At 38.3% G+C, this 14,155-nt stretch overlaps 1 protein-coding gene across 1 annotated transcript in view; it reads left to right on the forward strand.

Annotated features, from left to right (window-relative positions):
- Positions 1-14,155, forward strand: part of MARCHF6 (membrane associated ring-CH-type finger 6) — an 81,804-nt gene that overhangs the window by 47,232 nt on the left and 20,417 nt on the right. The window contains exons 12-20 of the mRNA XM_032136032.2: positions 483-563; positions 805-873; positions 954-1,028; positions 1,821-1,955; positions 4,004-4,123; positions 5,555-5,655; positions 9,069-9,206; positions 10,280-10,484; positions 13,377-13,446. Coding sequence (XP_031991923.2) covers positions 483-563; positions 805-873; positions 954-1,028; positions 1,821-1,955; positions 4,004-4,123; positions 5,555-5,655; positions 9,069-9,206; positions 10,280-10,484; positions 13,377-13,446 — 994 coding nt within the window. The remainder of the gene's footprint in view (positions 1-482; positions 564-804; positions 874-953; positions 1,029-1,820; positions 1,956-4,003; positions 4,124-5,554; positions 5,656-9,068; positions 9,207-10,279; positions 10,485-13,376; positions 13,447-14,155) is intronic.

Raw genomic sequence — 14,155 nt, forward strand, 5'->3', positions numbered from 1 at the left:
TTTCAAAATTCTTTCTGTGAGTTGAGAATGGGACAGATTTGCAGAGCAAGGGAAACTTGAACAGTTACTTCTAGTGGTAGGAAATGAAGTGGCTAGGATATTACCCAGCTGGTAGGTGACTTGGGCAGTGTGTTCCTGCTTTCAGTGGTTAGCCTTTAGCAAATCTGCTTTAGAGTGAGAGTACAGGGCAGGCTGTTGTATTACAGTGCTCTTGTTTTTGTAAAATTTAATTCGCTCTACTGTTATTTTGTCTCCTTGGGTAAAGTGTTATTTTTTTTTTTTTTCATTTTTTAGTAATATATAACAGTCAGTGAGAGAATTTGGTTTTCAGAGATGTCATCCAAAGGAGATTTTACAGTTGTTTTCTAGTTATAAATTGTCTCGACAATTCTCTTTTAGTCATTTGGATTGTTTAATATGGGAAAACTGGGGTGTAGGACATGTTGTAAGATTAATTTTATTTACTTTTTTCTTATTTCCAGGTCCAAGCATCTCATTTTGAAGGCCTAATCACAACCATAGTTGGGTATATACTTTTAGCAATAACACTGATAATTTGTCATGTATCCTTTAATGAACCAACTTGGGTGTTCACTAATATTCATACCAAAGAACTCTTCATTAATGGTAAAACTTGTCTCTCCCTGTCATCTTAGTAAAAGTTGTAGGTATTTGCAGTAAGGGTCAGTGTGGACAAAATGTGGAATAAATTAATTCTGTCAAAAAATACTAAATGTTGGCTAAGTAGTTACCTGTTTCATTGTACCTTTAAATACTCAGTTTTTCCTTGACCTGATGCTGTAGGGCTTGGCAACTCTTGTGAAATTTCATAGATCTCGTCGCTTACTGGGAGTCTGCTATATTGTTGTTAAGGTAATTCCTGTTATAACTTAAAATTGGAAATGATTTCTCTTACATTTGGGTGATACTGATGACCTTTATTTTCACTTAAGGTCTCTTTGTTAGTGGTGGTAGAAATTGGAGTATTCCCTCTCATTTGTGGTTGGTGGCTGGATATCTGTTCCTTGGTAAGTTGAGTATTCATTATTGTATAATAGCATAATTTCAAGGCTTCAAAAAAGGAAGTCTTCAGCATGGATTCTTTTTAAAGGAAAGTAAATATTTGATAATTTGCTTATTCTTTTGGCAAGAGTATCAGTATAGAATCTTAATTTTTCTTGAGTACCTGAGTTTTTGAGGCTTTGTGCAAATTTTTGATGTCAGGATAGTTTGGATGGAATCTTTCTAATAGTGGAGAATTTTATTGCCCATTTTGCTGTCTTAAATTTGTGTAGATAATCCAAGACATTATATACATAGAGAATAATTTGATAAGGAAACTGTGTTTGTAGTAATAAATTTAACCCTAATCATTTGATTTAACTAAGATGCTCAGTCTTGATTATAATCTTTAATTGCTGTTAGTGATAATCAGTTTTTGATTGTTTCAAGAATATTTTATGTGTAGAAAAACTGCCTTTGGTGCTGAGATAACATTTACCCTCCCATACCTTACTTTTAAAACTTCTCAAGAATGCAGACCTATAACCAAGAAAAGGTTTTACATTCATCAAAAATAGTTCTTTAATATAATCAGTAATAATAAAGCTTTTACCAGTTGGTTTATCATTCTTTATATTTGAAGCAGTAGCCAATCTTGTATATAGTTCTGTGACACCGTGGAATGACATTAAGTGAACTGTAGTTCTAGGAATTGTTCCTTGCATGCAGATTGATTATTTATTTCCTAGGAGATGAAAATGTTAACTTGGCAAATGTAGGGGGCACAGATCTCTCTTACCTGTCCTGTTTTGGCTCAGGAAATGTTTGATGCTACTCTGAAAGATCGAGAACTGAGCTTTCAGTCGGCTCCAGGTACTACCATGTTTCTGCACTGGCTAGTGGGAATGGTATATGTCTTCTACTTTGCCTCCTTCATTCTACTGCTGAGAGAGGTAAGTCCACAGGGAAATGCTGATGCTGTACATTTATAAAAAGGACTTTTGCTTTCACCACCAGTCATGTCTCAAAGGCTACGATGATTTCCTACCTAAATCATATTCTCTACTATTTTATTCTAAGATGGAATAACTTATAGGGGACTTTGACTTAATTACTTTAAACTGTTTCTGTTGTTTGTCTCCATAATTGGCAAGTTTTAATATTTCTGTCTGAGTCTGAAAGACGATTCAACTGAGGAAAAAGATAAGAGTACTCATTTTATCATACTTCGTATATACTTTAGCCATCCTCTGATACAGACTCTTGGAATTTTCTATGATGTGAGTGTCTCAGACTTCAAGGAACTGTACTGCTGGAAATAACCAAAAGGATATGGTTTTGCAGGATCAGACATTTAAAATCATTTTGATTTAGGCGCCTTAAGTATAGAATTACAATGAGGGTCCTTTATGATTCCAGTTCACTGGCCTGATGGATTACCTTTATTTATTTTTTTATTTTGTTTACTTTTTGATACTGAGTCTTGCTCTGTTGTCCAGGCTGGAATGTAGTGCCATGATCTTGGAACCTCCACCTCCTGAGTTCAAGCGATTCTCCTGCTTGAACCTCCCAAGTAGCTGGGACTACAGGAGCCCACCACCATGCCCGGCTAATTTTTGTATTTTTAGTAGAGACAGGGTTTCACCATGTTGGCCAGGCTGTTATTGAACTCCTGACCTCAAATGATCCACTCACCTTGGCCTCCCAAAGTGCTGGGATTACAGGTGTGAGCCACTGTGCCTGGCCTGATACCTTTATTAGTCCTATTTTTGGAATCTGGTTCTTAGTGATTTGAAGATGATGACAGCAGATGAGTATTTGATTAGTGCACATCTCAAGCTCAGTCATTCCCCAAATACTGAATGCTCACTGTGTGCCGGACGCTATACTGCGTTCTGGGGTATCAGTGAGAAACAAAGGCACAATTCCTGTTCTCCTCGATTTTATAGCCTGAAAATGAATACAGCATTGAAAATGTCAGCTTACATGGAGATGGGTGATGGAGATGTGCAGGGTGTGGAGGACCAGGTTGACAGGTCCAGTGGGAACGGAACACAAAAGCACAAAGGCTGCATGCTGCTCTTGGTGTACTTTGTTCTTTGAAAGATTTGAGGAAGAGGAGGAGGGGTCAGGGACCAAAGCATTCTCTGAATCATACAGTATAATTTCAGTAAATTCTCTTGGTAACTAAAGCTTTCATTCTTTCTTTGAAACAAATGGTTGAGAACTAAAACAAGTACAGAAATGTGTTTCTTAAAAATGTAATTATATGTGAACTCCAGATTACTTCATTAAGTGAATAAAATGCTTTATAATGATTTCTTTCATTTTATCAGTGTGGTGGTTTTTGTTGATATAAAATTTTAGTATTTGGAACTTAGGCAGAACCTTAGAAATCACACACTGTAACCCCTTGTTTGGGAGATGGAGAATAGAAGTTTGGGCAGATTTGATGTGTTACAGAGGATAACTCAGTGAGTTTGGACCACATAGAACTAGTACCCAGACTCTTCCTTTACACTATCACCTACAGCCTCTTGGGTGATGATTTTCATTCACAGGGGGAAGGCATAGATAGTAAATTGAAGATACTGAGGCTGTAGGGTTTCTTAATTAAGGTAACTCCTGTGTGGAAGTGTAAGACTGAAATCAGACCATCTATTTAGGACATTTATAAATTGCAACATAACCCTTTTACGACAGTAACGGTTGTATTTATTTTTCATCTCAGAGGTCTAGATTTCTTGACACATTGGACCCAATGAATGTTTCCCCCGCCCGCAGTGAATGATGATGTCAAAGGACATCATCAGACACAGGGTAGTTTTCGTAAAGTTCTGGTTTAGGAACTTACTTTCCTAAGAATACCATATACATTTTCTGGGGCCCACTTTAGATGCCAGAATAATTCTAAGTGCTTATCTTTCTGTTCAAGTTTTAGCTCATATATAGAATTTGAAGACATTGGTGAATATTTATAGTATTTAAAATGTATTTGCAGGTACTTCGACCTGGTGTCCTGTGGTTTCTAAGGAATTTGAATGATCCAGATTTCAATCCAGTACAGGAAATGATCCATTTACCAATATATAGGCATCTCCGAAGATTTATTTTGTCAGTGGTAAGAAGATGTTTCCATTGTTTTTTTTTTTTTGAAGGAAGTGTGCTAACCTATAGTTTTGTTTAGTTTTTTTTTTTTTCCAGTTCTCAAGCGGACTGATGGAGTATATTGAATAATATATTTATCTAAGCCTGTGGTATTCAGTTGTCAAGTAGCTGTTTTATTGGTTACTTTGTTAAAATAAATATGTAAAAAGATACTTACTAAAAGGAAGATACTTCCTTGTTCCATAGTAGTATAATTCAGGGGTCCCTAGCCCCCATGTTTTGGCTGGGTACTGGTCCATGTCCCGTTAGGAATGGCCGCACAGCAGGAGATGGGCAGCGGGCAAGCAAGCATTACCACCTGAGCTCCACCTCCTGTCAGATCAGCCTTGGCATTAGATTCTCATGGGAGCGGGAACCCTATTGGGAACTGCGAGTGCGAGGGATCCAGATTGTGTGCTCGTTATGAGAATCTAATGCCTGATGATCTGAAGCAGAACAGTTTCATCCTGAAACCCCATTGAAAACTGATTTCCATGGAACTGGTCCCTGATGCCAAAGTGGTCGGGGACTACTGGTATGATTGATTGCTAAATTACGGTTGTTTGAATTACGTTTAATTTGCATTGAAGCAATGGAGACTTATTACTGACTTGTAAATTAAACTCTTAACAGAAGCATGTCAAAGTTTTCCCACCCAGAAGAAGAAATTACATAGTTAAATCTAATTTCTTTCATTTTTTTTTTTTTTTTGAGATGGAGTTTTGGTCTGTCACCCAGGCTGGAGTGCAGTGGTACGATCTTGGCTCACTGCAACCTTCACCTCTGTGTTGCAAGCAATTCTCGTGCCTCAGCCTCCCAAGTAGCTGGGATTACAGGCGCCCACCATGACGCTCAGCTAATTTTTGTATTTTTAGTAGAGGCGGGGTTTCGCTATGTTGGCCAGGTTGGTCTCAAACTCCTGACCTAGTGATTCGCCCACCTTGGCCTCCCAAAGTGCTGGGATAACTTCGCCCAGCTGTAAATCTAAGTTTTTCTAAAATAAAATTCTAAAGTAACATTACGTCCTTTGAAAGCTTTTGTAGCCATTAACATGGGGTCAAGTCTTAGCTGGTTACAAGTGATTTATTAAGTTGCAGGCATTTTTGCTTCCTCATTTTAAGTTTCTAGCTCATTCCTTAGGTAGCAAGTGGTGATTATCCTTTGTGGCTTCCGTTTTAGCATTTGTGTCCTAGATGGGAGGTCCTTACAGGAAGAGGGGCAGGCATCTTAGGAAAACATTTTTATACAGAATGACTCAAAGATAATGTGTAGAGTGGGAACCGCTTGGGCTTTGAGTAGACACAGGCCTGGACTGCATATTGCTTGAGTGTGCTCAGAAGTCTGCCTGTCTTGCACAGGAGTGATTGACTCTTATAATGGTGTCATACCCTGTTTCCTTCTGCAGATTGTCTTTGGCTCCATTGTCCTCCTGATGCTTTGGCTTCCTATACGTATAATTAAGAGTGTGCTGCCTAATTTTCTTCCATACAATGTCATGCTCTACAGGTAAGTTTTAAAAGTTTAGAATAGCTTTACCAATTTATCTCTGTTAGAGATTTGATATTCAGATTACATTAAACATTTAAAACATTTCTTATAGATACTGGAAATCATCTGACAATTAAATTTTGCCTTATTCTACCTTTATTTTTATTTAAAATTAAATTTAATGTTTAAAAAATTTTCTGGACCTTTTCCACTTTGCATAAATTTTGCCTTATTTTAGATCAGATAAAATTAGTACTTTCATTTTCTAAAGGAAGATGTTTATTTTTGCTGCACATAAAGTATGCATTTGCACAGCATTGAAATGTTTTACCATATCTAATGAAAGTGTATCAGCATCATCTTTATTTTGAAAAGCACATTATAAAGAATAAAGCCAGAGTTGCACATTTAATTATTAAAAATAGGGTACAAGGCTTGTAGATGGAAAATCTTTTTTGCTTTAAAAACTTAAGTGGGCTAAGGCCAGGCGTGGTGGCTCACGCCTGTAATCCCAGCATTTTGGGAGGCCGAGGTGGGCGGATCACCTGAGATTGGGAGTTTGAGACCAGCCTGACCAACATAGAGAAACCCTATCTCTACCAAAAATACAAAAAAATTAGCCATGCGTGGTGGAGCATGCCTGTAATCCCAACTACTCGGGAGGCTAAGGCAGGAGAATCACTTGATCCCAGGAGGCAGAGGTTGCAGTGAGCCGAGTTCGTGCCATTGCACTCCCACCTGGGCAACAAGAGTGAAACTGCGTCCCAAAAAAAAAAAAAAAAAAAAAAAAGCTATCCGGAAACCTACCACTACCGGTAATCTCTACCACTCATCCTATATGCTCTTTCTTTAGGGACTTGCATTATCCCCACAGTCATTATCCCAATTGCAGGCAAATTGGATTATTTCCTCAAGTTTACTTCTAATGAGTCTTTAAAGTGTTATCAATTCTAATTTCTTAAAATCTTTTACTAATCTAACTCGATTTGCCACTTACTTAATTCAGGCCTTCCTCTTGCTCTCCATTCATCCGCAACACCTCTGCCTCTAGATTTTCTAGAACTTTGATTATTTTACCCCTGTGTTTAAAAGTTGTCAGCACTTCCTCTGTAATCTATGTGATATCTACACCATTTAGAATGAGATGCAAGGCTTGGCATAATCTCATGTTGCTTTTTCAGCATCTTGTCTCAGCATTGACTGACTTCAGTTCTTTTAATTGTGCTACACTGCCGTTGAGGCTCCCCTAATTTACTTAGCTGTTTGTCTTTTTCTCTCTGTTTACAATGACTTGCTTGTCCACGTTTGAGTGGCAAGCATTTGATATTCTTTTTAAAATCCAGATTAAGGTTTTTAAATTTAAATTTTATTTTTTTTATGAGAAAGAGTCTCGCTCTGTCACCCAGGCTGTAGTGCAGTGGTGTGATCATGGCTCACTGCAGCCTCAACCTCCTGGGCTCAAGTGATCTTCCCACTTCAGTGTCCTGGGTAGCTGGAACTACAGGCGCAAGCCACCACACCTGCCTAATTTTTGTATTTTTTGTGGAGACCGGGTTTCACCATGTTGCCTGGGCTGGTCTTGAATTCCTGAGCTTGAGCCATCTGCCTGCCTCAGCCTCCCAAAGTGTTAGGATTACAGGCATGAGCCACTGTGCCTGGCCATCATTCCATCCTTTAAAATTGTCTTCATCATTGTATTTCTTTTTATAGCATTTGTTACATTACTTTACAAATATGTATTGTTTTATCCAAGATGGCAGAAATCATGTCTTATTTAGGTCTTTTTCTCTCTGTCTCTCTTTTTTTAATTTAAAAAAATATTTTGTGGAGACGGTCTGACTATATTGCCCAGGCTGGTCTTGAATTCCTGGCCTCAAGCAATCCTTCCACTTTGGTCGCCCAGAGTGCTGGGATTATAGGTGTGAGCCACTGCACCTAGCCTCTTATTTGGATCTTAATGCTTTGCATAGGAACATGATTGTTCAAAAATATAAGGTTTACTGTACACAAAGTAAAATCTGGAATTTGTATTTTATTAAATTAGAATTGGAAAATACTTACATCCTGATTATTTAAAGTGGCAGAAAAAATGCCAGTAAGTAGTTTAAAATGCAGCATCAGTTTATGACTTTTAAAATTGTTACTCTTTTGTGATAAAACTTTATTTTTCTACACTTAGGGTTTTTATAGATTTGGAGGATTTCTTACCTTTTAGTTCATGTATAGTATGTATATAATTCCAGTCATAGTGAGAACCGGAAACACACACAGGTCCAGCTTTATATGTTGTTGGGATAAACCCATTGTGGTGATCAGTTATACCTAGAAGGTTAGCAGAGTTTTTTGTGCTATAGCAGTATTTAGTTCATTCATCCATTAAACAAAATCAAGAGCCCATTATATGCCGGGTACTTTTCAGTGTGCTAGGGACATAACAGTGAAAAAAACAGAATCAAGAAAAAATCCCGCTCTAGTAGAGCTTACATTTTAATGGTGCAGATAGACATTAAAATAGATGAAATATACAATGGTGCCAGTGGTCATAAGTGTTATGGGGGAAAATTCATGTTGGGAAAGGGGATAGAAAGTGGGCAGGATGGGGTTACAATTTAGGAATGGTGACTGGTAAAGACCTGAGGGGGTGACAGTTGAGGAAAGCCCTGAAGGAGTTGAGAGAGTGAGCCACGTGGATCCCTGAAGGCAGAATATTCTTGCAGAAAGTAGGTGCAGTGGCACCCAGGTCTGTTTGAGGACCTGCAGGGAGGCAAGTTTGTCTGCAGTAGAAGGAGGAAGGCAAAGAAATGGCCCTGAAGTCAGAAAGGTCATGGAGAGCCACCTCCTAGAGAGTCTTGTAGGACATAAGCACTTTGGCTTTTACTTGAGTGAATTGAGGAGCTCTTGGAAAGCTTTGAGCAAAGGAGTGATCTAACTTAGGTTTCAAGAGGATCATTCTGACTGCTGTGATGAGAGGAAACTGGGTTGGAGTGGCTAGGTCAGAAACAGGAAGCCAGCTGGGAGGATAATGCAATGATCCTGGTGAGAGGTGAGGGTGGCAGAGATAAAGGGGAGGTAGCAGTGGAGGCCATGAGAAATTTTTAGGATATTGTTAAGGTACAGTCAAAAGGATTCTCTAGCTGTTTGGATGTGAGGTGTCAAAGGAGTGACCTTTTGTGTAATATGCTACTAATATAGCAAGTGAGGAGAGAACCGAGACCTACCCATCAGTTTAGCAAACTGAAAGTCATTGGTGACCCTTATCAGAAACAGTTTGGTGGAGTTTGTGGGGAAAGCCTCACTGAGTTGGAGAGAGAATGAAAGGAGAGGTAATAAAGACAGTAAGTTTATTAGACTCTTAAGAAGTTTTGTTGTAGTCCCATCAAATAGTAGTCATATGCAAATACAATTCACATTATAAATCCTGGCTCTTTCAGTGATGCTCCAGTGAGCGAACTGTCCCTCGAGCTGCTTCTGCTTCAGGTTGTCTTGCCAGCATTACTCGAACAGGGACACACGAGACAGTGGCTGAAAGGGCTGGTGCGAGCGTGGACTGTGACCGCCGGATACTTGCTGTGAGTGTAGGCAGCTGACTCCTTGGACATGCATGTCATTTGTGACTATTGAATAACCTTTCTGGAAAAAGTATGTTCCATGGCCCACTCAAGAAAAATTAGTTTTCATAAGAGACAATTTAGTAATATTTGCAAGTGCATATAATACTTCTAAATAAAATTTTTTTTTCTTATCATTGTCCATCCTTTCATGGAGAATATATGCATATTTTTGCCCTCTTATAGAAGTTTGCTGCTGGTCTAGCTTTCATGGAGTAAATGTCTTTTTTTTTTTTTTTTTTTAGCGCATTGAAAACCAGTTTACCTTTATTTAGACCAACTAACTTACCTTTATTTAGTGCTCATAACCTGGTAAATGGGTTCTTCTCAGATTTGATTTCTCAATATTTTAGTGAACATGTTGCATTTGATTTTTTTCCCCAAGCTTTGTATACTCTATATTTATTTAAAAGTTGAATCTTTAAACGTTTTTCACTTTGGCATCTTGTAGGTATCTTAAAGGTGAAGTACAGATTTGGTTATATTTGCTTGAACATCTGTCCTTCTCTAACTGCTTCCTCTTCCAGTCTCATTTTTGACTTAACTGATTTATAGCTTGGAGGTTTTACACATTTATAGCTTGTAGCTGTATGTTGCAGTAGTCATCTGCAGAGAAGAGAAGAAATTTCTCTTTTCCTCCTGTGGATCCTTAACAATATTGTACATTGTAAGTATGTACTTACACCTTGTGCTTGTAAGTACTTACATCTTGTAATTACAAGTGTACTTGTAAGTATCTTGTACATTGTACTTTTTTCTTTCAGTTACTGATTTCTTCTCAGACACTGGCTGAAGAAAACATAAAATAGGTTGAATTTATGGGATATCCTACAAGTTAATTAACATTAAATTTAGAAACGTTTAATTTAAAGCAGGTAGGAACATTTAGACCAAAATTAGGTAATAATGTGGTGCACAAATTCTGTATTATACATTTTCTACCCTTTGTAGTAAATATGAAGAAAATGAGTGTCATGTCTGCCATTTTATTGTGACCTGAAGTGAGACTTGTTACTGATGTAATTTTTGCACAGGGATCTTCATTCTTATTTATTGGGAGACCAGGAAGAAAATGAAAACAGTGCAAATCAACAAGTTAACAATAATCAGCATGCTCGAAATAACAACGCTATTCCTGTGGTGGGAGAAGGCCTTCATGCAGCCCACCAAGCCATACTCCAGCAGGGAGGGCCTGTTGGCTTTCAGCCTTACCGCCGACCTTTAAATTTTCCACTCAGGGTAGGTGCTATACAGACTTAATCACATACAGAGGTTTTTTTTATTTTGTTTTGTTTTTCAAATTGCTGTTGAGAATTGGTGCTGTTAGCATGCAGTCCTCTGTGTAGACATGTTCCACATTTTATTACCGTCATTATGTAACGTAAATGATTTGGTAAGTTTATCAAATTTTAGAGATAAGTCAAAGAGTTGGGATTCCCTGGGCTCTTGCTCCCTATTTAACAGGAAAAGACTCTAGAGTAATTAAGAAACTAACGTTATTGATACATTTCAACAATGTGTCAGGAGCTAGAATGGGCATTTTGATGTTCTCTCGTTTAATCTCCACTCAAATACTGCAAAGTATAGGCGATAATTTCATGTTTATAGCTAAGGAAACTGAAGGCAATATTGGTTAAGAATGTGCCTATTCCATGTTCGTTAGCAAGTGATCAATCTTTGTGCAACTCAGAGTTTTGTCAGAAATGTAAGCTGATGACTGCTATATGATTACAGTGAAGTCATTTATATCGTCTGTTATTTTAAAATGCCCTTTAATAATGACGTGGGCTTGTGAGTCCTATCATTTTAAAACTCGGGCAGATTATTTAACCTCTCAGCCTCACATTTCTTTTTTTGTAAAAATAGTCATTATTATACCTTTGTAGATTACTGTGGGTCACATGTGTTCAGTCATTCAGCAAACATGTCTTAAGTGTCTATGATTGATATTTTCAGTGTCTGTGAGGATATAGAGAGCATACATGGTCTTTGCTCAGAAAGAGCTTACAGTTTACTCAGAGATGAGAAAGACAGTGGCAGATTTGAGTTCTCATGCTGGTGTTTACAGTGGGTGCTGTGACTCCTTCAATCAAGAGCCACTCTTTCTTAATATGGGCCTAAAGGAATCTTCCTAGAATAGGTGGTGCCTGAACTGTCTTAAACATTGAGAGACCTGTCAGAGAGTGAAAAAAAGGAAGTGGGAAGGGTATTCCAGGAATATGTCAGGACTAGGGCACATTAGGTATGGTGGGCTTGAAATTGCAGATAAGGGAATTGTGTTGTTTTGTTTTTGAGACAGGGTCTTGCTCTATTGCCCAAGCTGGGTTGCAGTGTTGGTGATCATGGCTCACTGTAGCCTTAACCTCCTGGATTCAAGTGATCCTCCTACCTACTCAGCCATCCGATTAGCTGGGACCACAGGTGCATGCCACTACACGTGACTAATTTTTATATTTTTTGTTGAAATGGAGTTTTGCTGTGTAGCCCAGACTGTTCTCAAACTCCTAGTTCAAGCAGTCTGCCTGCCTCGGCCTCCCAAAGTACTGGATTACAGGTGTAAGCCACTGTGCCTGGACTAATTGAATGTATTTAGAGGGTGAGGTGTGTGTCCAGGAGAGGTGAGGAACAAGGGGAGAGATGAGGGGCCATGGGAGCGGTGAGGGATAAGGTCGCGAAGAGGTGAGGGACAAGAGGAGTGGTGGGAGATAACGCTCTTGGATGGGCAGGAACCAGATAATGGAGCACCTTGAGCACCCTCTGCACGAGGCCACACTCACTGAATTGTTCTTCTGCTCCTTTGTCCCCTTGAGGGGCATATCTCTGTTCCTGATTCAGTGGCTTATTCTAGAGGACTTTGCTGCATAACCTTGAGGAAAGCATGAAGGTCATCTTTTCCTTTATCTCTTAATAGCAGATCTCATAGTCAGCTCCCTTTTTTTCCCCTTGGTCTTTACTCAGCTCTCTCGCCTCTCCAGAGACAAAAAAGGCCTTCTGAGCAACAGTTACTTTCTGGCCAGATCAGAGACAGAATCAAAAAATGACTTTTCAGGCAGTTAGAGCTGACAAAGCCTCAGAGTCTCCTGGGTTTTGTCATCTGTCCTTTTCAGGCTTCCCACCAGAGCTCTGCCCTCTGGTCTTGTGGAGATCCACCTGGTAAGCTAGCAGGCAATTCACAGTTGCTGCCTTTCTGCTTAAGGAAACTGGTTTCCTCCTCTCTGTGTGATCGCTTTTTATCTGCACTTCTGTATTAGTCTGTTTTCACACTGCTAATAAATACCTGAGACTGGGTAATTTATAAAGGAATGAGGTTTAATTGACTCATAGCATTCACATGGCTGGGGAGGCCTCACAATCATGGTGGAAGGTGAATGATGAGCAAAGTCACATCTTACGTGGCAGCAGGCAAGAGAGCTTGTGCAGAGGGACTCCCATTTATAAAACCGTCAGATCTGGTGAGACTTATTCACTACGTGAGAACAGTATGGGAGAAACTGCCCCATGATTCAGTTATCTCCACCTGGCCCTTCCCTTGACACCTGGGGATTATTACAATTCAAGGTGAGATTTGAGTGGGGACACAGTCACACCATATCAGCTTCTCAGTACAGGAGCACTAGTTTATATGGCTATTTACATTTCGATTTAATTAAAATTAAATAAAGTTAAAAATTTCATTACTCATTTACACTAACCACATACCAAATGCTCAGTAGCCACATGTGGCGTAGTGGCTACTGCATTGAGCAGTGCAGATCTAAACGTTTCTGTCATTATAGAACATTCTGATTGGATAGCACTGTTATTTGATTAAAAGGTGAATGTTTTTAATTTGTAATGTTTTATTTTAATAACAAGGGAAAATTTAAGCTGAATTTTATTTTTATGCTCTCTGATTAAAACATATTTGCTATTTACTTGTGAGATGTGTGTATGTGAAAATGGATACTTATTTTCATTTTGGCCTAAATCATAGGTAATTTTACTAAAAATAAAAATTTTATGTGAAGTTGCAGGAAACCTGGCAACACAAATATAGACGATTTCTTTTTAATGGGAAGATTGTGTTGATTCTTTGATAAAAATACATTGAGCACGTGTTCTCTATGCACTCTTTTATGTTTTACTTTGCAGATATTTCTGTTGATTGTCTTCATGTGTATAACATTACTGATTGCCAGCCTCATCTGCCTTACTTTACCAGGTATGAGCTTGTGCTAGCCTTCAGCTGATAGCATCATTAAGGTTATTTATTTAGCTATTTGACAGAGTCTTGCTCTGTTCCCCAATCTGGAGGGTAGTAGTGTGATCATAGCTTACTGCAGCCTTGAACTACTGGGCTCAAGCAATCCTTCCACCTCAGCTAGGTCTATAGCTCTATTTAGGAATTCAAAAAGTGTAATCTGTATTCAAAAAGTATAATCTGTAGGAAAAAATATACTGGAAATTTGGGTCTTGCTGTTCTCTCTAGCCTATTGAGAAGTAATCATATAAAGTAAGTTACTAAATTATGTAAATGATCTTACCCAAGTGATTGTTGTGGGATGCCATAGAGTTTATTCTGAACAACTTTTTGTATGAGGCACTCCCTTAGACTGCTCTCAAATCCATTTTTCACATTCCAGTATATTCAGATAGTCTTAACTTTTTCTAAGAAAATTAATATGGTATTCTTTGATTATTGTGCTTTAAAATGTTATTTTGCCCACTCCTTATTAAAATAAGCTTAGTTTTCTGTCTTGATGAATGAGCCAATTGGAAGAAAGTTACTCCAAATTATTTGTAATGTTTCTAAATATTAAAAGTATTGACATCACAAATAAGAGGAAGAAATTCCCCACTTTTGTCCTATTATTTGCATAACAGTTTCATTTGGTGATAAAAACAATGAAAATATTAATTCCTTCAAAAGC

This window comes from Hylobates moloch, unplaced genomic scaffold (assembly GCF_009828535.3).
Source record: "Hylobates moloch isolate HMO894 unplaced genomic scaffold, HMol_V3 SCAFFOLD_17, whole genome shotgun sequence".
Taxonomy (NCBI): Eukaryota; Metazoa; Chordata; class Mammalia; order Primates; family Hylobatidae; genus Hylobates; species Hylobates moloch.